The 16,046-nt window shown below is 43.1% G+C and overlaps 1 protein-coding gene across 3 annotated transcripts in view; it reads right to left on the bottom strand.

The window, feature by feature from the left end:
- The window catches only part of MON2 (MON2 homolog, regulator of endosome-to-Golgi trafficking), a 409,599-nt gene that overhangs the window by 146,851 nt on the left and 246,702 nt on the right, over positions 1-16,046 (bottom strand). For all 3 annotated transcript variants that reach the window (XM_029615039.1, XM_029615038.1, XM_029615037.1), the window contains exon 23: positions 1,882-2,044. In XM_029615039.1, coding sequence (XP_029470899.1) covers positions 1,882-2,044 — 163 coding nt within the window. The remainder of the gene's footprint in view (positions 1-1,881; positions 2,045-16,046) is intronic.

The raw sequence follows: 16,046 nt of genomic DNA, 5'->3' as shown, positions 1-16,046 counted from the left end.
CATGTTCTAATCACCAGCAGAATCAATTATTGCAATTCCCTATACAACAGCATTTCACAATACAATGCTAAGTGCTTCCAACTCCTACAAAGTACTGCCGTGAGAATTTTGGTAGGTACATCCTTATCCTTATTTGTATTCCGTCTTTTGGACTTCAAAGCGGATTACATTCAGGTACTGTAGGTATTTCTCTGTCCCCAGAGAGCTCAAAACCTAAATTTGTATCTGAAGCAATAAAGGGTAAAGTGGTTTGCCCAAGCCACCAAGAACAACAGTAGGATTTGAACCCTGAAGCAACCGACTATATCAAGTCTACAAAAACTTAACTGGCTCTCAGTAGAAAACAGTAACAAATGTAAAACTCTCTGCATTGTCTTCAAATGCTTGAATGAACAGGCCCCTGAATGTTTCTCCCCTTTCCTTACATGCCCTCACAGGAACTCCAATCCTCCCAAATGGCTCTTCTTTTCTCCCCTCCGCTGACTACCACAAGATTGTCCTGCACAAGATTCCACATTTTCAGTGGCTCTGCACCAAAATGTAAGAATGAACTACCACTAATCCTGAGTCTGGAGCCATGCTACCTTAAGTTCAGAAAAAAAGCCAAGGCATGGCTTTTCACATATACCTTCCCCTGAGACCACCTTCTTCCAGACCAGCTACCGGATCTCCTTTGAGAGATCGTGTTATTATCAAGAGGGGCACAACTGGGTCTTAAACTATTCACAAATAGGTTTCCAATGCTGACTATTCTAATTGCAGATTCTGGTCAATTGTAATTGTTCTAATGCCTCTGTTCATTTAAATGTATTGTAATTCGTCTTGAGATCAACTTTGGGGTAGAAGGTGGAATATCAAATTCCATAACTAAATAAGTAAGTACGCAAGTAAATAAATAAACAGAACCTGTCAGATTGGCCCATAACATGGTATGAAAGTCTCTGGGCCTCTCCTCGTACCCCTGTCTTCTTACCTTACATAGGAGGACTCAAATTTCATGCCCATAATTCAGTATGAGCTATTTGACTAATTAAAAATGTAGTTACCACTAGTAACTTAATTTTGTCTAACAGAACACATTCTTCTCCTTTCAAAACATGAAAACTAGTTTTGATCTGGAAAACAAGTTTGAAGTGAGAGCAAGTACCATACCTAGAAACTCTCTGGGTTTTACCAAGAGACTCTGAGAAACATTGGAAAGCTCCAAACAGGGATATCTCAAAGCCAGTGCCATTATTCTATTTAGTGCTCCAGCCCCTCCCCTTCATGAAGCATGGAAAGGTCTGGAGAAGGGAGCAGATCAATTGTTTTCTGATCTGCTCTGTCCGATCTGCTCCAGTCTCATTCTCTCCCCTCCTGCCCCTTATCAACAAGAGGTATGTGGAGGAGAGAAGCTGAAACACACAGTTGCAGTCTCAGCTCTCTGGGTCCCACAACTTGGGACCCAGCAGGAACAAAGTTGGGGAGGAGGAAGGAGACACCAATGAACACAAGACAGAGAACTGTGAGTGATATATAGGAAGGAGAATGTTAGGAGCCAAGCCAGAGAAAAGTGCAGGGGTTAGGGAGAGAGAGAGAAAGAAGGAAAAAAGCTGCCATTACTGTGGTGGCGGTTCCCCCGTCAGCCAACATGTGATATTGAGGCTGTGCCTCAGAGAAAGCAGCCCTCTGTCACATAGGCCAACTATGATCTCTTAACCTTGTAAGGCATGCCAACTGGGCATGGGGAACAAAAAGGGGTAAAAAAAAACCAAACCAAAATGTAATATTGTATTTTGACCTACTTACAGCTCAGCAGTTTACATATTAAATTGTGTCTACTAAACAATGAAACTTAGACAAACATAACCTGAAAATTTTGCCAATTACTTTATCACTTACCAGCAAACCGATTGATGTCAAGCTAATGTTCAGCTCTTGATTTTGAAGTCCAAAACTTCCAGCAACTTCTACAACTATCTGCAAGCATGTGCAAGGCATTGTGGGTAGAAAGTCTGTCACAACCAACTGCAGACACTGGAATGCAGTCCGTATTAAAGACTCTCTGTAAAGAATTAAAACATGCTGAGAACCACTGGATTTAAGTATGGAAATCTGTATGCTCATCTTCCTAGAATGGTAGAGTACTAAGCAGTGAAGACAACAAAATTTACTTGGATAAGGAGTGATGTTCTGTAATAGTCAAGCTAGGATATATCCTTAACTTGAGCAGTGTAAACAGAAACATAAAATGACAGACATAAAACCTGGTAGAAAATATTATATTAAAAAAAACTCTGCACACTAATATCAAGATGACTATCTGAAAAATGAAATCAATATATTATATGCCTGTGCGAAAGCAAGTTAACCTATAATAATAAGGTAATCACTAATATGAAAACATAAAACCTGTTTAAAACGATTAAGCTAAAAATGTTTTCACACCAATATCAAAGTGATTATCTGAAAAATTAAGTCAATATCTTATATGCCTGTACAAAGTAAAATGCCTTAATCTGTTTCCTAAAGATCTATAATCTGTTATTTCTTGAAATGTTGGAAGGAAAGAATTCCATAGAGTGGAGCCAACCACTGAAAAAATATGCCTACAGGTTTCTTGGAGATCAATCTTTTTTTTTAATCATAGGAAGCATTAGTAAATAAAGCACCAATGAACGAAATTTGTGTAATGCTTTAGAACTGGTGGCAAGCTGTGTGTTTGAGGCTTTAGGACTGGTGGCAGGCTGTGTGTATTTATTTAAAAATTTTTATATACCGCAAAATTGGGCAGAAACCTGACCAGCTAAGCTTCAGGACTTTGTGGCTTTAGGACTGGTGGCAGACTGTGTGCATGTGTGGCTTCAGGGCTGTTAGCAGGCTGTTTATGTGCATGGCTTCAGAGCTGTGTGTGTGTGTGGCTGTGGCTTCAGGGCTCCTGGCAGGCTGCATGTGTGGCTGTTGGCAGGCTATTTATGGTACATTGTTTCAGAGCTGTATGTGTGTGGCTTCAGGACTCTGTATGTGTGTGGCACTGGCTTCAGGGCTACTGGAAGGCTGTATGTGTGGCTTCAGGGCTGGAAGCAGGCAGTGCATATGTGTGGCTTCAGGGATGGTGATAGGTTTATTTATATTATTTTTGTGTGTGCACATGTGTATGTGTGTGTCTGTGTGGCTACAGTGCTGATGGTAGGCTGTGTGTGGCTTCAGGACTGCTGGAAGGCTGTGTATGTGCATGTCTTCAGGGCTATTGGCAAACTGTGTGTATGTGGCTTCAAGGCTGGAGGCAGGCTGTATTTGTGTGTGGCTTCAGGCCTGGTGACAGGCTGTTTGTGTGGCTTTAGGGCTGGTGGCAGGCTGCCTGTGTATGTGTGGCTTCAGGGTTTCTAGCAGGCAGTGTATGTGTTTGCATGTGGCTTCAGGGCTGGTGGTAGGCTAAGTGTGCAAAATGTGTGTGGCTTCAGGGCTGGTGACAGGCTGTGTATTTGTGTGTGGCTTCAGGGCTGGTGACAGGCTGTGTATTTGTGTGTGGCTTCAGGGCTGGTGACAGGCTGTGTATTTGTGTGTGGCTTCAGGGCTGGTGACAGGCTGTGTATTTGTGTGTGGCTTCAGGGCTGGTGACAGGCTGTGTATTTGTGTGTTTCTTCAGGGCTGGTGACAGGCTGTGTATTTGTGTGTTTCTTCAGGGCTGGTGGCAGGCTGTGTGTTTGTGTGTTTCTTCAGGGCTGGTGGCAGGCTGTGTGTTTGTGTGTATCTTCAGGGCTGGTGGCAGGCTGTGTGTTTGTGTGTATCTTCAGGGCTGGTGGCAGGCTGTGTGTTTGTGTGTATCTTCAGGGCTGGTGGCAGGCTGTGTGTTTGTGTGTATCTTCAGGGCTGGTGGCAGGCTGTGTGTTTGTGTGTATCTTCAGGGCTGGTGGCAGGCTGTGTGTATGATGGGGGGGTGGCTTCAGGCCTGGTGACAGGCTATGTTTGCGTGGCTTTAGGGCTGGTGGCCCGTTGCCTGTGAATGTGGTTGACTTCAGAGATGGTGGCCGACTGTATGTGCATGGCTTCAGAGCTGTGTGGATGTGTGGCTTCAGGGCTGCTAGCAGGCAGTGTATGTGTTTGCATGTGGCTGCAGGGATAGTGGTAGGCTAAGTGTGCAAAATGTGTATGGCTTCAGGGCATAGCAGGCTGTGTATCTGTGTGGCTACAGTGCTGATAGGGTGTGTGTGTGTGTGTGGCTTCAGGGCCGGTGGCAGGCTCTGTATTTGTGTGTATCTTCAGGGCTGATGGCAAGCTGTGTGTGTGTGTATCTTCAGGGATGGTAGCAGGTTGTGTATGTGGCTTCAGGGTAGGTGACAGGGTGTGTATGTGTGTGTGGCTTCGGGGCTGGTGGAAGGGAGTGAGCCTGTGGCTTCAGGGCTGGTGCTACCCTCCCATTTCCTTTTCATGTTTCTCTCTCCTCATCTCCACAGTTTATATTCCTCCTCCCTTCCCTGCTCACATCTCTGGCCGGTAGGGTTTAGGTTCCCTGCAAGCTCACTTCTCCCATGGCAGCATGATTTTATCACTCAGCAGGGCATGGGCACCCTGCCAGCTTGCTCTTCTGGTCCTCCTTCAGCCAAAAGGACTTGGATTCCTACTGGCTCACTTCTTCAGCCAGCAGGGATTGAGCTCCCCAGTCTGCTTCTCCAATCACTCCTTCAGCCGGCACGGCTTGAGCTTCCTTCTGGTCGCTCCTCCCATGCAGTGCACTATCTTTGGCTGGCAGGGCTTGGGCTCCCCGCTGGACTGCTCTTCTGATTCTCCTTCAGTCGGCAGGGCTTGGGATCACTGATGGCCCATTCCTCCAGTCTCCTTCAACTGGCACTTGGCTCCATACCAGCCCAATTCCGTTGACATCATCTGGCTGCTGCAGGCTACCTCTTTTTGACTGCAGCAGCCAAAAGATGTCATCAGAGCACCTCCACGGTAGGCCTATTTTCCAGGTTTTTCCGGTTAAAACCGAAAAACCCAATTTCCTCATTAGTGGTGTTTTATCGGGGAGGGGGTTCAGTTTTAATTGAAAATCAGAAACCCTAACTGTAATTGATAATGTGTCAGTGGCATGTAGATTGGCTCATCCAATACATTTCCGTTTTCTGAACATTTAAAATCAGCATATTATCCTTCCTGTAGACATTTGTTCACTTCTTCAACTCATGCAGTTACAGCAGGAACCTGAGTTAAGGCTCAAATTCAGGTATACCACAGCAAGGGTTCACGTAATGCATCACAGCCTCCGGAAATCGTTTTTGTCCCCCCCTCTCTGCAAACCTTTTGTAATGGCTTCACAGACCACCAGAGGTCCACAGACCACAAGCTGCCAATCACTGCTAGGCTGCATAACTGTTTTGAAGTCAGAATTTGCTATTTTTCAAAGTAAAACGTATCAAGTGCTTCCTTCGAAGTAAAGCATCTTAAAATCATAATCTCAGATTTATTAATATTTAAAGCAGATAACCAACAGTTAACGGCAGACAGAAATTCCAACTCCGTCCAAAGCAGCTTTAAAGCACCAGAAGGCGAAATTGGTACAACAAAATGGATATCATCCGCCAACATCTAAATTAGCTAAAACCTTACAAAACGGATCTAGATAAATATTAAAAAGAATGGCTAAGAGAGAGGTGCCTTGTGGAACCAGCCATATTTAAAGCCACTGAAGAAGATGACATTGCGCCAATCCTAATACACTGTGAACAGTCTGCTAGTTAAGAATTAACCATTAAAGAACAGTCTCTGAGATCCCAGAGCTTCCCCCATCCTGGCTAATAGGATCTGAGGATATACTGTATTAAAAGCAGCAAAGACATCCAGCAGCATAATTATGTAACTAGTGCCATCATCAAAACCACAACAAAAAACATCCAGGCTGGAAAGCAGAAGCGTCTCTGTACTATGCCCAGGCCAAAATCCAAACTGAAAATGATCGAGAATATAAGTCTCCAAAACGTTTTGCAATTGTTTAAGAACACACATTTCCAAAACTTTAGAAATAAAAGGCAGAGAGGATATAGGACAGTAATTGGACAAAATTGAAGGATCTGATGACAATTTTATTTTATTTTTTTTAAGAACAGGACAAACTAAAGCAGATTTCAGTAGCATAGATATTCGGCCTGAGAACACTGAAGCATTAATAAGTTCTACAAGAGAATGGTGATTTCCAAACACAAACACTTTATGACACCAGAAGGACAAAAGGTAACAGAGCAAATAGTATTATTCAATGAATCATAGACTGACGTATTTCAACTAAAGACACAAGTTCAAATTTTGACCATTTATCAGACTGAGGAGTAATACTGGTCTTTTCTAAACATACTGGGTCAGTAAATTTACAGCAAATCTTTATTTTATTGGTAAAAAAAAAATTAGCAAATTGTTCAGAAGGAAAAGGAGAACAAGTAGAATTTCTGGCAGAAGAATATCCAGACAAGAATTTCACAGTTCAAAAGAAGTCCTTAGGACAATTTAAAGCAGCATTACAAACAAAAAAATATTGTTTCTTACAGGCTACAAAAGAAGACCTGTATTCATCTAGAGCAGTAAGGTAATGGGATCTGTCAGCAGGGTCCAAAGACTTACACCATTGGTGCTCAAAGCCTTTAATTGAGGTGTATAACAAGGTGCATAATGATAATAATGACAACAGCCTTTTAAATAAGGGGCAACTACATCTAAAACAGAAATAAAGAGAGTCATACCATTGAGTGGCCTAATTGTTACATGAAAGGTCAGATAAATTAAGTAAATTAGGAAAACAATCACAGAGTATTCTAAATCCATGTATTTACACACTTAGGGCAGACGTTAGATGGAATGGTTTGCTAGAAAGTCGAAATAGGAACTCTGAAATTAGCTTTTATATGAAAGTGGTCAGACCAAGGAACCTCAATGACGACAGACTTTCCAGGAATGTGAAAGAAATCTATCAAAATTCAAAAATACTAAATCAAGGGTGTGGCCATATCGATGACTAGAAAAATCAATCATTTGTTCCCAATCCCAAAGAGGACATAACATAAAAAATCCTCACAAAGTTGTGAAAGTGGGACTTGATCGACATGTAGATTCAAATTACCCAATACAATAAGGTTGCCCAAATTTACCTGAAAACAAGTCAACTTTTCAAAAACCAAAGACAATTGAGAAATCAAAAGCCAGGAGGAACATAAACCAAACAGATTCCCCAAAGAGAATTCGTAAGAAGCAAAAGTTTAAGATAAGGAGCTGTATCCATAACATAAGGTAAAAGGCCTAAGCTGGTTTTGTAAATAAGGAGACCTCCACCACGTCTGTCCCCATGGGGATGAGAGAAAATGGAATAATTGGGTAAAGAAAGTTGCTGAACAACAACAGTGTCAGAGTCATGCAACCAGGACTCAGTGACACAGAACACATCAGATTATTTATCTAATAAAGATCAAAACACAATATCAACCTTTTTTCTGATAGCCTGCACATTAATCAGAAATAATGAAAAACAAATAAAGGATGATACAGATAAAGATAAATCAGTGTAATTCAAAGATACTGAGGTTAAATAAGAAAAAAAAGTGTGAAAAGTGAAATATAAAAATCTAAAATAAATAAACAAACAAGAATGTGTTGTATTGAAATCCTTACAATAACGAAAACTGAGATCACCATATTTACTCATATCCGTGATAACAAGAATGGCAGAGGACACAGACAAAGATAAAGACAGGTCCATCATGGACATATTAAAATTATAACCTCTTGAGTAAAAGAAAAACAAAACTTACACACTAGAACATACTCAAGTACATGAAGGAGTGTACAAAGGAACTGCTCCTTAGTTGCACTCTGTGCACAGGGTGCCTATGGTGTGAATCCCAGGACCTTAAGGACCCCCACTGATGATGTCACCCAAAGAGCAGGGCTCAACACTGATGGCATTCCCAGGAAAGGATTGTCAGAGAAGTCCTTGCTGGAACAAGGTAGGAGAAACAATGTTACAGCAAAGTAGTCCAACAGACACCAAGATGGTCACAGTCACAGGTAGCTGAGGGGAGTTAGTGTGTCAATTCTGGGAACTTAAGGGCCCCCCACTAATGATGTCACCCAAGGGGTGAGTCTCAACACTGATGATGTACCTGGAAAAGAATGCTCCAGAGAAGTCCTAGCTGGAGCAAGGCAGGAGAAACAAGGGTGCAGAAAAAAAGCCCAACAGGCACCAAGATGGTCACAATCACAGGTAGCCTTGACATGGCCGCCTGCCTGTGTATATCAGAAAGATATATATTCTGCTAGCCAAATAGATAAAGCCTGTTTAGCAATGGCTATCTCCAATTTGCTGGTATAAAAAGAAACAAAGAGCTGGGTAGACTTTTTATGAGCTTCAGTCCTCTCCAGGTAGAAGGCCAAGGCTCTCTTGCAGTGCAAACTGTGCAGTGCTTGTTCACTTTGGTGGACATGTGGCCTGGGAAAAATGTTGGAAGGATGATTGACTAGTAAAGATGGAATTCTGACACCATCCTTAGGCAAGAACATTGGATGGGTGCATAAGACCACCACCATTACGACATTCCAAGTCAGGTACTTCAGGACAAAGGAGTACAGTGGCACAAAAGAAGCTTTCATTAGCTGGAACAGGACCATGCTGAGGTCAGAAGATACAGTGGAAGGCCTGATAGGAGGCTTACAGATGACGCAGGCCCCACATAAACCAGACAACTAAAGATTGTACAGAGATAAGTGTACTTTCCACATGTTGATGATAGGTGTCAACTGCACTAAAGTGAACTCTTACTGAGTTGGTCTTAAGACCAGACCTGGATAGGTGTAAAAGCTAATCAGACAGTTTTGGTATGGAGCAAGAAAAAGGATCTAGGGTCTTATGCTCACACCACAAAGCAAACCTCCTCCACTTAAATCATAGGACTTTCTAGTGGAATTCTTTTGGGAAGCCAAAAGAACTTGAATCATATCCTTGCCTAGCTCAATCTCTCAACATCCAGGTGGTGAGCACCATGGACCTGATGCAGGGATGTATGGAAAAAAAGGCAAAAATTGGATCTCTCAACAGTTTAAAGAAAGCAATACACAATCAAAAGAGCTGAAGGAAATTTCCAAAGACAATAATTGGAGGTTTTACCAGTTAAAAAGAAGTTACACACAATCACATGTGTTGTAGTAAAAGCACATACGGTAAGGTACCCCATTTATGGTTATATTTTCTAATATTTTTCATTTTATATTTTTTCCTTTAAAATACGTGGCACAATATTCATAAAGTTTTAAGATATGAGTTCACACTGATACCAAGTTGCTCCTTTTTTAATTGTCATACTATATAGGCACACCAAATTGACTAGATGTGACTCATGTGATTTATTTTATGACAACAGAATATTCTAAACAGGTATCACGCATAATGTTACAGTAAGCACTTATTCATGCATGAGCATTCATTTTATGTGTTCATTTTTACGTGTGATTTATACATACCTATTTGATTTTAATTTTGTCTAAACATGTAATGTATTTATTTATATTTATTATTTATATTATTGATGTTTTATTGTGATGTCTTTACACATATATTTGTTTTTAATGTTTGTTTTAAATGTTTCTATGCTTACATTTTATGTATGTTTTAATTATAGTAGCCCCTGAGGCAGCTCTATCCATAAAGCGAAACTCGGTCAGAGTCGGGCTGATATACTAGGAGAATAAAGTTCCTTTACTATACACCGATCTTGTTCTTCTTGGTCGCTATACAGCTAAATTGGATCGGCTTCCGGTTTGTTTTAAGGGAATGAAATGTGCAGTTGTGCCATGAGGCCCAACAGCCTCAGCATGCCCCAAGCTCATGTCTGCTGACTCACCTGGATCTCTTCCGCTGCGGATATCAAGATGATAGCCCGTTGCTGCCGTAGGAAGGCTTTTGCCAGAATCATGTTTAACAAAGTTCTCAAACTCCATTTGAGTTGATGGGCTCAGATGAAACTCGGGGTGGTTGACAATGAACCCTAGTAACTCCAATGCCTGGATAGTCATACATATCAATTTTGCTGTTCCCGCCTGAGAAATGCTCTTGACCAGCCACCACAGCAAGGAGTTTGGTGAAGACACATGAGGCTGAAGCTAGGCCAAATGTAGCACATGATACAAGAACTCATGGCTTCCTATTACTTCCTGTGACTGGGGAATCTCTCTATGTGGGTGTAAGAATCTTTTAGATCAAGAGATCGTAGCCAAGGTGCCTAGAGAAACCATCTTGAATTTTTCTCTCTTGATAAACTTGTTCAAGGCCCTTAGGTCTAGGATGGGATGGCATCATCTTTGGAATTAGGAAGTACTTGGAGTAGAATCCCAACTTTATTTTCCCTGGCGAAACAGGCTCGACCTCAATGGCTTGTAAGAGGAAGGAAAGCTCATTTTGTAGTAGTTCCTGTTGAGATGAATAACCCTAACTTGGGTCTTGTGGTCAATTTAGTGGAATACCAAATAGATGTAATCTCTACTCTCATCTAACTATGCTGAGAACCCACACATCTGAAGTTACACTGGGAGTGGGAGCCAAGGTAGTGACATGGATTGCAAAACTGGTGGACCAACAGGAGACAATGTGTAATGGTAAATGGAAACTACTCTGAAGAAAGAACCATGTTAAGCAGAGTGCCACAGGGATCAGTTTTGGGACTGGTTCTGTTCAATCTCTTTGTGAATAACATTGCGGAAGGAATACAAGGTAAAGTGTGTCTATTTGCAGATGATACTAAAATTTGCAAGAGTGGACACGCCTGAAGGAGTAGAGAGAATGAAAAGAAATTTAAGAAAGCTTGAAGACTGGTCGAGGATTTGGCAGATGGAATTCAATAATGCCAAGACATGCAGAGTCATGCATCTGGGGTGCGGTCTAAAAAAATGTATGTGATGGGGGCTGAAAAACTAATTGTGCATGGACTGGGAGAGAGACCTTGGGGTGATAGTGTCTGCTGACCTGAAGATGGCAAGGCAACGTGACAAGTGATAGCTAAAGCCAAAGGAATGCTGGGATGCTTAGAGAGAGGAATAATCAGTAAGAAAAAGGAGGTGATATTGCCCCTAGTGAAGCCTCACCTGGAGTACTGTGTTCAGTACTGTATCTTGTATCTCAAAAAGGATATTGACTGGATAGAGGCAGTCCAAAGAAAGGTGACCAAAATGGTGTGGGGATCTGTATAGGAAGATTTATGAGGAGAGGCTGAAGGATCTAAATATGTACACCCTGGAAGAGAGGAGGTGCAGGGGGATATGATATAGAGCTTCAAATAATTAAAAGGATTTAATAATGCACAAACTTTGAACCTTTTTCATTGGAAACAGAAGAAATAGGGTTCACAAAATGAAAATCCAGGGGGGGAAGACTCAGAACCAACATAAGGAAATATTTTTTTGCGGAAAGGATGGTGGATGCCTGGTATGCTCTTTCGGAAGAGGTGGTGAGGATGAAAATAGTAAATTAATTCAAAAGGGCATGGGATAAACACTTTGGATCCCTAAAGACTTGAGAATGATAATGAAGAAAAGGGCCCATCAGGGTAACCTGCTTCAAAAGGCACTTAGCACCCTTATCCAGAAGGCATGGGGGGATTACTACCCTTATCCAATTAGCCTTGATGATTTAGACACAACTATAATAATTCACTCTGTTTGATGGTGGGGCAGCGAAAAAAGGGTATTGGATTCTGAAGACAGCTAACGCTGGATCCCGACTTTTACAGTCTGGGATACTGATACACTGACATTGGGGATAAAGCTTTTACAGCTTTATCCCCGATGTCAGAATTATCAGAAAAGATGCTCACCACGTAAAAATGTTGCAGTAATTTTGTTATGGGTTTGATAGTTGCTTGGTCTTGTTTGTAAATAAACTATTCTTAACATAACACATGGGGGGTAACCTGCACAGAGCGGCAGTTTCTGCCCTTGGTGAACACTTGGGGGTAACCTGCCATGGGAAGCCTGGATGGACCATTTAGTCTTTTTCTGCCGACAATTCTATGTTACTATGACCACTGGTTTACATAAAATCGCATCTTTCTTTCTATGGGAAGGTCCTCCGGTAGAAGTACTGAGATGTCGGTTATGCTATCCGAGATCCAGTCAAAACCCTATCCCAGGTGCTGAAGTGGATTGCCGTTTGGGGTTTAGGAGCTCACTGCTGCCTTGGATGGGCATGGGGGGATTGTTGTTGACGGGACCAAAGGGGCAGAGGAAAGCACCTCCTCACTTGGAAGAGGTAACTCCTCTGCCCAGCTCTTAATTACCTCCTAGAAGAGGCAGCAGAATCTAGAGTGCCAGTACTGGAGCTGGTGGAGCATTGCACAGTTTTCATGGATCTGTATGACCACTTCCTTCACTCTATCTCCAAAGAGATTCTCTGCTGTAAAGTGCACGCCAGCAAGTCATTCCTGGACTTCTGGTCAGAGATCTGGGGCCCAAACCAGGCGAGTTTGCAGACACCAATCCCCATGGCAGAGACTTGCTATGATGTCTTGAAAACCTTGAAGGTCAAATGTGTTTTCCACAGTCCAGGACCTTGTCCACCCCTTGTATCTGCTTTTGCTGGTCTTGGATGTATTGGCCCATAAAGAGCTGGTAGGAGGCTATGTGGGCATTGAGCATAGCTCCCTAGAACTGTGCTTCTCCTCCCAATCCTTGGGGCACACCTAACCAGTCAGGTGTTCAGGATATACACAATGAATAGTATTAGGTAGATCTGCATACAATGGAAGCAGTGCATGCACATCTATTTCATGAATATTCATTCCAGATATCCTTGTTGTGGGCTGGGGTCTGGAAGCATCTTCTCAGGAGCAAGGCAGGAGCTGGGTTTATATTCTGCCTAACCAGCCCCCTCCCCCACAGGTTAAGCCCTTGGTTTCTAGGAGCCAGTAGAGCTTAACTGGACAAGGCAGAAGAGGCGGGACAGGCAGGGATTTGAGATCAGACATAGGTTGAGCATTCACGGCAGAGACAGAATGAAAGTAGAGGTCTGGGAATAGGAACAGGCTGAGGACTAGATACTGTGACAAGAGGGTGGCAGGATACTAAACAAGGCTGGAACTACATACAGACACAGGCTTGGGCAAGGCAAAGCAGGGAATGGATGCTGGGAACTGGACTGGGCAGGACACAACAAAACCAAACAAGGACAGGACTAGATAAGGCAAACAAAAGTAGGAACAGACAAGGACAACACAGAACAGAGAACACTGATGCCCGAAGGCATAAGAATATAAGGCTTGCCATACTGGGTCAGACCAAGGGTCCATCAAGCCCAGTATCCTGTTTCTAACATTAGCCAAGCCAGGTCACAAGTACCTGCAGGATCCCAAGGGTAGACAAATTCCAACATGATAAACGGAATTGAACAGCTCCCCTATGAGGAAAGTCTAAAGATGTTAGGACTTTTCAGCTTGGAGAAGAGACCACTGAAGGGGCATATGATAGAAGTGTTTAAAATCATGAGAGGTCTAGAACGGGTAAATGTGAATCAGTTATTTACTCTTTCGGATAATAGAAAGACTAGGGGGCACTCCATGAAGTTAGCATGTGGCACATTTAAAACTAATCGGAGAAAGTTGTTTTTCACTCAACGCACAATTAAACTCTGGAATTTGTTGCCAGAGGATTTGGTTAGTGCAGTTAGTGTAGCTGTGTTTAAAAAAAGGATTGGGTAATTTCTTGGAGGCGAAGTCCATTACCTGCTACTAATTAAGTTTGACTTGGAAAATAGCCACTGCTATTACTAGCAACAGTAACATGGAATAGACTTAGTTTTTGGGTACTTGCCAGGTTCTTATTGCCTGGATTGGCCACTGTTGGAAACAGGATGCTGGGCTTGATGGATCCTTGGTCTGACCCAGTATGGCATGTTCATATGTTCTTATAATTTCTGCAACTCTACCGTAAAAATTTTTAATGGACTTTTCCTCCAGGAACTTGAACAAACCTTTTTTAAACGCAGCTCTACTAACAGGTTTCACCACATCCTCTGGCAACGAATTCCAGGGCTTAATTATGCGTTGAATATAAAAATATTTTCTTTTATTAGTTTTAAATGTATTACTGGGTAATACATTACCCAGTAATACACATAAGGCTCAAAAGCTGCTAAGAATAAGGCCTGGAGGTCACAAGGAATAGAACAAGGGAAGAGTGACCACGTCAGAGAGCCAAGGGTGACTCCATGAAATGGCATCTAGCAAGGCAGGGTGAAATGGGCCTGGAGCATAGATGAGGTGCGAGCAGCAAGGCATAACTTTGCAAGGCTGGAGATAAAGCTCGCTGAGGACCCCTGGTGGAGGCTACACCACAGTCTGAGTCAGTTGGCCAGTGAGGAGATGACTCAGGTAGCTCAGAATAGAGCTCACTGGAGGCATCTGGAGGTGGAGTGTCGCAGCAGACTAAATCAGGGCATGGTGAGGCTGCATGGCAGGCAAAACCGAGACAATTCTGAAACTTGACTGGTTAGGTGTGCCCTGAGCTCTAGGTTGAGACTAAGAAAAATATGTTGATTGTTCACAAAACCCTACTGTTCCCAACTACTATGTTAACTCCATCTGATTGTAAGATAATTGCATATGTTGGATGATAATTGCAGATTTGTAAACCGTTATGATGGCTCTACCGAATAACGGTATGTAAAACCCTACAAATAAATAAATAAAATCAATCTGGGAGACTTCTGGATAAGATAAATTTTGTCCACCTTCTTGCTGATGGAAGCCACAGAGAAGAGGTTCTACCACATCCTGGACTGTACCTCCTGAAGGTTTTCTGGGACTGAACTGCCATGACCTCCTTTGGGGGGGGGGGGGGGGGGGGAGGGCGGCTCCATGAACAGAAGGATGTTCAGCATTTTGTTTCTGATTTCTTCCTCAGTTTGTAAAGTCAATGGAATGTCATTCTCCTGATAAACCCTGTGAAGGAGAAGTCCTCAAAAGGAGACTTCCTTCTCTCTGGGGGCAGGAGAGGGGTGAGAGGGGAAATCCCTCAATGATTCTTCTTCACAGGGGTCACCGGATTCATAGACATACCTCCATGAGTATTCAGAGTCCACTTCTTACTGCTCTGCCTGGTGTGAGAACTCCTGAGGCACCTGATCTTTATAAAAGGTCCCGTGAAAAGTGCTCTTGAGTGTTTGGGCCTGGATTCCAACAAGTCTTGATGGCCCAGGGAAGCTTCCTCCCCTGAGGAGCCAGAGATGAACAATGGGGCAGCAGGCATCGACTCCGATACCCCTTTGGGAATCGGCATCAGTACCAATACCAGTGCCTTGCCGCCAGGCAGCCAAAGGGAATCTAGCAGTGGCTGAATGATAGACTGTGTCTACCCTGATGATTTCTATCCCCCAGCACAGAGGCCCTTCTCCAACAATTGCTGGATTTTCTTATCCAACTCCTCTTCAAAGATAGCAACACCGACTGGAAAGCAGAAGGGGTGGCCATGTCCTCCTCGTAACCCAGACAGTTATCGGTGGCTGACACCAGGACCACTGGAGGCTGTTGCAAGCCCCAGGATTAATGGGAGGATGAGCTCTCCTTGCCACAGGATCGCTTTGGGGTGTGTGGGGGGGGGGCTCAGCAGACTCTACACTGCCTAACTCCCAGCATCAATGAAGACAGATGTCAATACATCTTCAACTTTCCTCGATGTTAGAGTGAAAGAGGCTGAATCATGTGCCTTCTTTGAGTGGGAAGCGCCAGATGATGGCCTCTCTCTGTATTCCCTAACAGTTACCAGCACCAAGAGAATTGATGCTCCCCCTCCCCACACACCCAATACTGATAATGCTAGCTCCTCAGATGCAGCTCTGAAGTCCCTTAATGTTCATGTCTCTGAAGCCGGGGGATAGGTCTTCTGGTGCCTGAAATGTTTCTCCATCAATTCAAAACAGGACCAACAGCCATTTTATGTCATGGTCGAACATTTGCGACACCCATGAACACTGTGCAATGTTCCCAGGCAAAGGACATATCTATCATGGGGATCTGTGATAGACATAGGCCTGGTACACCGGGGGA

Source organism: Rhinatrema bivittatum, chromosome 9 (genome assembly GCF_901001135.1).
Source record: "Rhinatrema bivittatum chromosome 9, aRhiBiv1.1, whole genome shotgun sequence".
NCBI lineage: Eukaryota > Metazoa > Chordata > Amphibia > Gymnophiona > Rhinatrematidae > Rhinatrema > Rhinatrema bivittatum.
The sequence above is the reverse complement of the archived record's forward strand: the minus strand, read 5'-3'. Positions and strand labels throughout refer to the sequence as shown.